We start from the raw sequence: 11,012 nt of genomic DNA on the forward strand, positions 1-11,012 counted from the left end.
TGTGTGTGTGTGTGTGTGTGTGTGTGTGTGTGTGTGTGTGTGTGTGTGTGTGTGTGTGTGTGTGTGTGTGTGTGTGTGTGTGTGTGTGTCCTCCTCCCAGAAATAGATATATAAATATGAAAGAAAGTAAGGGGGGAAAAAACACTTTGGGGAGACAGAAATAGAAAGCAGAGAGAGAGAGAGAGAGAGAGAGAGGGGGGGAAGGAGAGAGAGGAGAAGAAGAAGAAGAATAGAAAGAGTAAGCTAATTGTGTGGGCAATACTGATACAGAAATAGAAAACAAACAAATGTGTTGCAGTCTATAAATAGAAGCAATGTGACATCAGCATAGAAATTAAGTATTTTCACTGTGGAATTGTTCTCCCTTTGTGTGTCATTATCTTATACTGCACTTCCTCCTGTCTTCTTCCCCTCGTCTCTATAGTGTTTAGCTTTTCCTCTGTGTTTCATCTCTCAGATGATCGCTATGGATCTGTCTTTGGTTGATTAAAGCCTGATTCATACTTAGTTGCGGGCCGGTGTCGTGCTCCGTGAATAGCAGATCTACAAGCTCACAACGCTTCACGAATGTGACACGGTGTGAGCTTGTATATTTGCTATTTACGGCATGCAACACCAGCGTGGCTTAACACGCTTAACACATCAAGCCACAACAAACCTTGTATATTACAGAACAATGCATTTCCTATGTGGCCAAAACTCACCGTGCAGTGCACCTCACAGAAAATGTGCAATTAATCCACAATAATTTAAAACAAAACATTTTGTCAATTTCAGATGTGGGTGGGAAAATGTATGCAGTACCACAATGATTCCTGCCTCACCGCCCTCTTCTTCCTCTCTTCGTCTGTCTCTACCCAGGGTACAGAGAAGGGTTTCTATGGAAACGAGGGCGAGACAACGGGCAGTTCCTCAGCCGAAAGTTCATCCTGTCTGAGAGAGAGGGAGCCCTCAAGTACTTCAACAAGCAGGACGTAAGCAGGATGCGGTCCACATTTTTCCATCTGAAAATGTTGCACATTATAAAATAAATAAATACGATTTTCACATTTTCTGTGTTTTTTCACATTAGTCAGTAATACGCTTATAAGTGGGGGATTGGTCACTCACTCAATATAAGGAGAGTGAGGGGGGAGAGAGAGCCTGTTTCACCCACACAATAACCTGGTCAATGCTGGGTACCGAAACCTGAAGCTCTGTGACATGTTGTCAGCTCAATAACCCCAGCAACGCCTAAATTATAAATATTTGGAGAATCAAACAATACAATTTTAACATTGAATGGCTATATATTTTTTATATTTTTTGCCTTTATTGGATACTGCAGTGGAAGAGTGACAGGAAACAGAGACGGGGAGTGACACGCAGCAAAGGGCGTCAGGCTCGGGAATCAAACCCGCGACTTGCTGTCATCGGCGCCCCAAATACGAAATCGCTTTTCGATAGAAGTTCAATTTAGCAAGAAAAAAAAAAGACTGAGGAAAGAGGTACTATGGGGCCATGGGTAGATATGTAACCATAATATTTGTTGTCCTGTTTGTTGTCTGTGCCTCCTACTAAGGCCAGGGACCCCAAGGCGGTGATGAAGATTGAAACGCTCAATGCCACATTCCAGCCAGCCAAGATCGGTAACCCCTGTGGCCTGCAGATCACCTACCTGAAGGACAACAGCACTCGGAACATCTTTGTCTACCACAGTGATTCCAAGGTAAAGTAGACTGGCCCCTTGGATTCCACCGGGCTATGATGTTGTGTCTGTGATGTGGTTGTGTTCTGTTTGTACAGCTTCAAACACCACCGGGAACATTTTTGGAACAGCGGGCCTAATACAGGAAATATCTTTCTACATAGATTTTGCCTTTGATAACGACCATTAATTATGAAAATGGTTTATTCAATGTCATTTTTGTTTCATTTAGAGAGAAAACTGTTAAAAAGCTACTGTTGTAAAAATGTATAAATGCACATTTGAGTGGGCCAGAACTATCACAGACTAGCAGAGGGACACATCTGGTACAAGTCTGAACCATGTCTGGTGGAATCACAAGCATCACAAGCATTGTGTAGAGTGGACGCAGCCACCTACTCAAGCATTGTGTCGGTGGCTGCGTCACAGCCGGAAAACGACCGCGCCGCATGCCTCCGCTTATACACACAGAGTCGCCACGCTCTTCTTTTCACCTGACAGGAGGAGTTTCATTGCAGAGCGTAGCACATCTCCCTCCGATCCCCTCCCCGCTGAACATGCAACATAATTCCTTGCTGGTCTCCCACCCACAAACACTGCCAATTGTGTTAGCGCCTGGCCAGGCCCGAGGAATTGAACCCAGGCCTCCGCGTTGGTAGGCAAGTGTTTTATCTTTACACTGACCTAACTCCCATTTCTTAATGTTAAACTCCGGACACAGTATTTCTAATTTCTGTAAATTGTTTGGTGGGCCGCATAAGGACAGATGTACAAACCTGCTTATACCTCCAGCTGCTCCACCATACTATGGAGTATCTGGGGGAGTGGCTCCTGCACAGCCAACACCCTAAAAACATGAGCTGATGCTCTTCTGTTTTTATGGCGTGGCTCTGTAGGAGACTATAAGCCATCTCTGTGTGTCTGTCTGTCTGTGTGTCTGGAGCCAATCCTGCAAACCGATGGACCGTTCAGTGCCACATTTCTTGTGTGCACGGTTCCAGTAGGCTACAGAAATACCTCCACTAATTTAGTTTTTCACATATTTTGTATACTTTTTTAAATGTCTTATAATGGAAGTCAATGGGGCTTTGGATCAGACTGAAATGTTGCCCAAATTTGGAGTCATAGTATGTCGTAGTCCTCTGACATCATTGATGACAGACATCACATTCTGGCCACATGAAGTCCGAGGAGGAGCCACGGCGTTCCCATGTGGATGCCGAGAGCCACATGCTTTGATTTACTTATTTTTTAAATTTATTTTGTGCCATCCAGTGAGCTGGCAGTCGAATCCTGTGGTCCTTAATCTGCCCAGTAACCGAGTCTGTGTCTCCCTAACCAGACACACACACAAGCGCACACACGCGCGCGCGCGCACACACACACACACACACACACACACACACACACACACACACACACACACACACACACACACACACACACACACACACACACACACACACACACACACACACACACACACACACACACACACACACACACACACTGTCTCTCCGGGGTTTTAGTGCTGAGCACACAAATCATGGCTCCCAATGCCACTACTCCTTTGGGATGAAGGTAGGAATCAAGAAAGGGAGAGCGAAAAAGAAAGAAAGAGGTGGAGTGAGACAGACAAAGTGAGTCATAGCCAATAAAAAAATTATGGAGAAAGATGGAGATATAGTTGGACAGACAGTTAAAAGTAGTCGGGAAAAAAGAGAGAGAGAGAGAGTTAGAAAGGGAGAGTCATACTTAGCTATGTAGAGAGAACAAACAGCTAATTTAAGAGAGAGAGAGAACAACAGAGACAGAGATAGAGTCAGTCAAGAGATGAAAACAGACAAAGAAAGAGGTAGCAAGGCAGAGATGAAGAGTGCCTTGCACCCTCTGCTGGTCAAGTATTATCATAGCAAATTGAAAAAGAGTTCAGTAATTCTATATCATCACAGCCATGGATCATAGCCATCAACAATGTTGCATTATACACATGTCACACTATTTGACAGCGACACCAAATAATACACCCAAAGATGCCAAGGTCTATAGTTTATTGTTTAAATAAATACTAGAGGTCCAACGTGATACACCGTCTTATGGCCCTATTGAAATGTTTTGACAGCACAGGATATTAATTCTGAGATGCTTTCGAGTTGCTTCTCTTGCCATCGGCGCCATCTGGTGTGGATAAATTAGGGGCGTTGACCAGTGTGCTTGTTCCTACAGGAAATGGTTGATTGGTTCAACGCCATAAGAGCCGCCAGGTTCCACTACCTGCAGGTTGCCTTCCCCGGAGCCAGCGATGAAGAGGTGGGAACAAACTCAGTTAACTAGAATATTTCGTAGCCTCTAGCTGCCTAATACTCAATACATTGTATTGAAGCTGTAATACCATAACAACGTCTTCTACACAGAGATGCAATGTACTGCTGGTTAATATGTGAAGTTATCCAATATGGTAGATCTATTATAACGATACAGCAAATTTAATGTTGTGATATTGAAAATATTTCAGTTCTCAACCGTAGCTAAAGAATATCATTTAAACTCTGGCTTAAGTTCTATAGAATAAATCTGTGAATACTGTCATCTGAAATGACTATTTTATTTGTATGTGACATTTAAAAGTCTTTAAGGAAATATTCAGCAGAGGCACATTGTTAATAATGTTGATAAATGTTTAAATTATTAATAAATGTTTTAATAACTAACGGTGGTACATAGTTGGGTCATAGTTGGTACATAGTTTGGAGAGGAACAAAGATAGGGAAGATGTGACAAAACGAAGAGGTATCAAATATCGACATTTGTTCACATCGTCTTAGCAACTCCAGTGGGGGTTCAGGTACATTAAGGATGATGTATTTAGATCAACCGCACAAGTAGATGAAGACTGTCAGGCATAATTTGCTGCATTGCTTTGAACGGCTATTACACATTTGGCATCTGGTTGTCATTTATTAAATAGCATTGGTTGATATAGTCTTCCGCTTTTTAGAGGCAATTATAGCACATTAAAATTGCAAGCCGCTTCCATCTCGCAGAAAAGCAGAGGCTCAAAGTAATGTAAACGACTTCATTAATAAATGACAGGCTTTAAACATTGTGTTTGACAGACAAGGAGTCCATTTACATGCAAATAAGAAATAGTTGTGTACACATGGATATTGGTGATGTGATTACTCCATAGTTGTGCCTACTGATTATTTGCATTATCGTTTTATGCTCCATGGGAACAAACCCCTACCCACCCCTCTCTCTCCCTCACTGTCCCTTCTCTGTCCCTCTGTCTACTCCTCTCTCTTTATCACTAAAGAGGAGAAAAGGGCGGGGGCAGTTGATTGCTAACAGGTCTTACTATAAGGTACTGCAGTCCTGTAAGATGGCATACCTGCACCTCAGAAACTGATGGACCTACCTACATGTGTATACAGTATAAGCCCTCATACAGTATAAGGGTTACTCCTAGCAGAGGAACCTACACTGGACTAAACCTCTTCTGCTTGCAATTATTTCTGTCTCCCCAGGTAAAGATGTGAGCCCCGACACAAAATGCGTGCCCCAGACTAGGAATAATTGGTTTATTTTTATAAACACATTTTAGAAACACAGGAAACTGAGGGCAGAGAGAGAGGAGACACGGCATGAGTCAGTCGAACTCCAAGCAGCTCACAAGGAGCTGACTGTCTACCCTAGTGTACTGACTAGCCGACCGTGCAACTAAGCACCCCAGTTGACCAGCGTCCTACCTGCATTCTCCACCATGTGCCTCACATGTGCCTAACGACACCAATTTGTGCAGGCACCATTCTAGTTCGTCCATGAGAGTCCTGAATTCGGCATTATATGCCCATGACTTACTGGCCGGCGCCGTGGGAAAAAGAATAAAACAGCAACTCTAGTTCTTTGCTGACCAGGGCACACTTCATGCAGGGTCTCACAGCTTTACCTTGGCAGATACGGAAGGAAAGAAAAACTGCACCAACATCTCTTGTGCTACGTCTGTACTTTCCTGACATATGACTGATTTATTTACTTTTTTGACCCAGAGGTTAATCATCTCTCAGGACAGCCCACTGATACTGTACACACACACACACACACACACACACACACACACACACACACACACACACACACACACACACACACACACACACACACACACACACACACACACACACACACACACACACACACACACACACACACACACACACACACACAAATCTTTTGAAATTCTTTGAAAATAGTGCGTAAGTAAATTCCACACCGCTCAGTTGTTCACACAGCACTTTGGTCCACCAAAGGTTCCAATAATCCACCTTGTCCCCACACCTCAGGCTGACTTCCATCTTCTTTTCACACACACCTGGGCAGAAGCTCAGGGTACACGTTCAAGTCTCAGTTAATGAGGTGCAGGTGTGTCTCAGTATCTGGTAATGGTAACCTGTTAGCAATCACCATACTTGGCTTTGTCTCCTCCCTAGGACCCCCTGTCCCTAATCCTGTAGCCTCTCCTCTGTCCCTGTGGAGGGCGCTGCTGCCTGGTACACATCACAATACCAACAGCACCATACCCTGGGGCATGGGGGATTCATGAAAAGAAAAGGGCTCCAGCAGAAATATAACCGGGGACATTACATTTATGTGTTAGCTGCAGTATCCATGTTGCTAGAATATATCTTCCAAACTATGATTTTCTATTGTATGTCATGTTATTTATTTTGTTCTCTCCAGCTGGTGCCAAAGCTGACGAGAAACTTCATGAAAGAAGGCTTTATGGAGAAAACAGGCCCAAAGGTTGGTCTTTGTAAATACATCAGTTTCTACCACATCCACTGTTATATGTACTGTACTGTACTGTACTGTACTGTACTGTACTGTACTGTACTGTACTGTACTGTACTGTACTGTACTGTACTGTACTGTACTGTACTGTACTGTACTGTACTGCATGTCTAACCCAAGATATAAACCCAATGATTTTATTATTCATTTTGATCAAAATGCACTGACTTTTTTTTTCTATTTTCTGTCCCCCACACAGCACACAGAGGGCTTTAAGAAGAGGTGGTTCACTATGGATGACAGGAGACTCATGTATTTCAAAGACCCTCTGGTGAGAACATGCCCGTGCCCCTCCTTGACCTTCAGCCGATCACGTTGCTTATGTGGACTGACAACTCACATGACCTTTAAGATGACAAAACAAACTCAATCATGATTCATGTGCCATTTCATTTTGTTTGGCATTAAAAACTTACCCTTTCGGGTTCTCATTTTAAAATGTTTTCCTTATATCATTGACTCTGTACTTTCCTTATCATTTATCCCTCTGTTGCTATCTTTCGCTGTCCCACTGTATTTATCTCTGACTCTTTGATTCCTGTTATCTTTGTATCTGTCTCTCTCTGTCTCTCTCTCTGTGTCTCTGTTTCTCCCCCTCCCCTCTCAGGATGCCTATGCTCGTGGTGAAGTGTTTATTGGCAGTAAAGAGAACAGCTACACTGTGCTCTCAGGCCTGCCGTCATCCACACAGGGCCACCGTTGGAGCAACGGAATCACCATAGGAACACCAGACAGGAAGTTCCTGTTTGCATGTGAGACAGAGGCAGAGCAGCGGGATTGGATAGCAGCCTTTCAGAGGGTCATCAATCGACCAATGAGGCCTCAGGAATATGCAGGTACCAGTAAACTGTACAACTGTGTTATTAATGAAATGATACAACTTAAGATGAATGTAAAGCTATAGGTTCTGAAGTGATACGTTTACCATTCCCTGTGTAGCTAATGGGTAGAACTTGCTCAAATTGTATGCTGCCATGGTTAGGAATTAATTCATGCTAAACATGTATCCACTACCAATAGTAATGTAAAATGATTCACTAAATGCTTGAGTAGTTATACAATTGCCATATACTGTACATTCAATAGCCATACTGAGAATTAGAATAGTAAAAGCTATACTGTTAGTAATTGATCACTAAAAGTGCAGGACAAATTATATCTGAAAAGCTAAAGTGTATACTGTATAATGCAGAATATAGAAATACTAAGTGGTAAAGTCAAACATTACTCTGAGAGGTACATTAGACTGTAAAGCATCAATTGACTGAAGCAGGCTATTATACAGTAGCATTGCACCAGTGGCTGCACAAGTTCTGCAGTTACAGCTGCATTCACAGCGCTTTGGACTCTTTATGGGTTATCCTTCTGAAACCAACTCTAGTGTGAAACGTACTGCATTGCAGTGGTGATTATCACAGTGTGGTCATTGTTTTCTGCTTGCCTTCGCAGTGGAGGCCCATTTTAAACACAAGCCTTGAAGACCGGCGGGGGCTTTCGCAGAGCCGCAAACTCAAGTGGACCGGCCCCGTCTCATTCAGACCAGAGACAGAGAGCGAGAGAATAACCTACTGCACAACCAGAGACCATGGGGGGGGGCCCTACTGTACTGTACCTGTGTGGCAGGAGGACAGGGAGGATAGAGGACAATGAAAGAAACAAGCTATGGGGGCAAGAAGAGAGAAACAGGAAGGAGGAGGATGTCCAATCAGCAACCTGCTCATGTTGTAATAGAAGTCTCGCATCTTATTTTGTGGATGAAAGTTTAGTGGTCAGAGCCCAAAGGTTCAGAAGGTACTGTAATCATCAGTTGCTAGGCATTATCATGTCAAACCCCCCCCCCCCCCTCAGTTTCTCATGTTGACTCTCTACCACCTTGCATCAGCCCACCCCCGCCACTGTTTTGTGAATGGTTCATTCCACCTCTAATCTAGTGTAATTATGTCATTTTGAGTCATTTCAGCGTTTGCTTAACAAAGTCAGTGGATATAATTAATTTATTGAATGTACAGTTTTGAAGGCGACAGTGGCTTTTATCCTGTGTGGAATTGTGATGTTTTTTTTTCTTGGAAAACGTCTTCTTCGGGATTAAGAGGACCCTGTAAAAGACAGATTATCTGCTCAGAATCTGCTGAAGATGAATCTACAAGGTGCTGTTAAGAATATACGTATATGCATTTAAAAAATGTACAAACTCTGAAATGGCCCCCGTCTCACATAATGTAGCTGCAGTTTCACAATTTGCATTCAGACATGGTTATTTTATGCCTAAATCTGATAGCTGTTTCCTTTATTTATTTGAACTACTGTATATATTAAATTATTGTAGACGGTGAATGCTGCTTAAAAAGATTGTAATGTGACTGGATTGTAATTTATTTCATATGCCCCCCTCCCCATTTTGGGAATGCCATTATAGGCAATTGTTTTTAAAGATTTCAAAAAACGTTTGTGAATAGCAGATCTACAAGCTCACAACGCTTTGCATCGTGACATGTTTTGAGCTTGTAGATCAGCTGTTTTGAAGAAAGAAATATCTTTTGAAATTCTTTGAAAATAGTGCGCAAGTGGTTAACAGACTATGATGGTAGTTAATTTCTTCCTGAAAATCTGTCAATACAGCTGAATCTGAAATGAATTGATAGACTGGTATGTCTTTTGTGTACACTGAAATATGTTACAGTAGATTCACTGCCATGGACAAATGAATTTGGATTTGTTTTTGGATTTGGATTTTATTTGGATTTGTAGGTTGGCCTAGAAATCATCTGCTAGGCGGGGTCTCTAGCCAATCCCCTGCAGGCTCATAGGTTTTTATTATAAGCAGACGTCAAGATTATGAAAATAACAAATGTCACCAGTGGCCAGTTAGAGCACACCTTGTTGGCATTGCATTATCAGCCACACAAAAACATGAAAATGCAACATGTTATTCTACATTACATATTTGTTACTACAAAGAGACACAGTGGCCAGCAAATGCGTTTCTGTGGGTGGCAGTGGCTCAGGAGGTAGAGTGGCCGTCTTGAAATCGGAAGGTTCCCAGTTTGATCACCAGCTCCTGGCCGCGTGTCAAAGTGTCCTTGAGGAAGACACTGAACCTCCTGATGAGCAGGGTGGTGCCTCACATGGTTTCCTCTGCCATGATCCATGAATGTTTGTGTGAATCGTAAAGCTCTTTGAATAAAGGCGCTATATAAATGCACTATTTACCATTGTGGTCATAAAGACAACATTTGGTGCACAGTGGCTAAATTATCAATTTATTGGCAGTAAATCGCGTCTCCAAACAAGAAACAAAATAAAGGCAGTATTCAAAATAGTTTTACTGAAATGTATCCTCAGTATTATATTAGAACACCACATGATTGAGTTGACTTTAAAAATAGTGATGCAAAGAGTCCTATTATATGGATCACTGCTCATTTTTCATTCTGGCCAGCAGATGGCACTCCTCTCTCATATCATCATGCATGTCAGAGAGTGTCACAGATTTGATTTAATAGTTTGGCTCCATCCAGAGCCCCATGTGCCCTGTCAAAAAGTATTGTATAGGTTTTGAGCAACACATATATATATATAGATATATATAGATATATGTAATTACTGTCTCATTTCAATTGTCTTTTGTGTTAACAATAAGAATCTAAATAAATATAAAACATATAAAGAAAAGAAGGATAAAACTAATCTGAAATGAAAAGATAAAGCTATTGAATAATAACAGCTGCTTTGCCTAATAGGGGGGGCAGTCTTCTATATGTATGTTACAGTGCTGCATGTACATGCTATATGGGCATGTTACAATATGTACATGGTACAGTGTACGTGTATCAGTATGTGCCCTGTGTGTCTATAACAGCATGCATGAAAAAGTGTTGGCCTGAATGAGCATATAGTTGTCTCCTGACGGATCTGGCCACTCCTACATTACACACACAGACACACATAAATACACACATGCAAACTCCGGCCAGGTCTCCAAGGGAATCATGGGTAAATCAATGTTGTTTCTGTCTGGCAGGGTTGTTGTCATTGGCAACCAGATTGCCATGGTAAACGGGGCAGACAGTGAGCCACTGAGATGTAAGTCACTGCCACAAAGGAAGTCTTTTAAACAGGGTGGGACCTTGAGCTCTGAAGCCACTATGTTTGTCATGAAGCTGAACTGAATGCTCAGTAAGCCACTGGCACTCACTGTGGGCCATTTAGTGTGTGTGTGTGTGTGTGTGTGTGTGTGTGTGTGTGTGTGTGTGTGTGTGTGTGTGTGTGTGTGTGTGTGTGTGTGTGTGTGTGTGTGTGTGTGTGTGTGTGTGTGTGTGTGTGTGTGTGTGTGTGTGTGTGTGCTTGTGCGCGTGTGCTTGTGCGCGTGTGCATGTCCGGTGTGTGTGCGTTGTGTGTTATAACACACAAGGATACATGCACATACACCTTAATACATGGTTATTTTTTCTTGTTTTCTCATAATGAAAGCATG

The 11,012-nt window shown here is 42.5% G+C and overlaps 1 protein-coding gene across 2 annotated transcripts in view; it reads left to right on the forward strand.

Moving 5' to 3' along the window:
- The window catches only part of LOC308104573 (arf-GAP with dual PH domain-containing protein 1-like), a 296,968-nt gene extending 287,612 nt beyond the window's left edge, over positions 1 to 9,356 (forward strand). For both annotated transcript variants that reach the window (XM_080455019.1, XM_080455020.1), the window contains 7 exons: positions 862 to 974; positions 1,562 to 1,708; positions 3,914 to 3,997; positions 6,428 to 6,490; positions 6,738 to 6,809; positions 7,146 to 7,374; positions 7,988 to 9,356. In XM_080455019.1, the coding sequence (XP_080311145.1) occupies positions 862 to 974; positions 1,562 to 1,708; positions 3,914 to 3,997; positions 6,428 to 6,490; positions 6,738 to 6,809; positions 7,146 to 7,374; positions 7,988 to 8,016 (737 nt within the window). In that variant the 3' untranslated portion in view covers positions 8,017 to 9,356. The remainder of the gene's footprint in view (positions 1 to 861; positions 975 to 1,561; positions 1,709 to 3,913; positions 3,998 to 6,427; positions 6,491 to 6,737; positions 6,810 to 7,145; positions 7,375 to 7,987) is intronic.
- Positions 9,357 to 11,012: the final 1,656 nt, after the last annotated feature.

Source organism: Gymnoscopelus braueri (genome assembly GCF_963280865.1).
Source record: "Gymnoscopelus braueri genome assembly, chromosome: 17".
Taxonomy (NCBI): Eukaryota; Metazoa; Chordata; class Actinopteri; order Myctophiformes; family Myctophidae; genus Gymnoscopelus; species Gymnoscopelus braueri.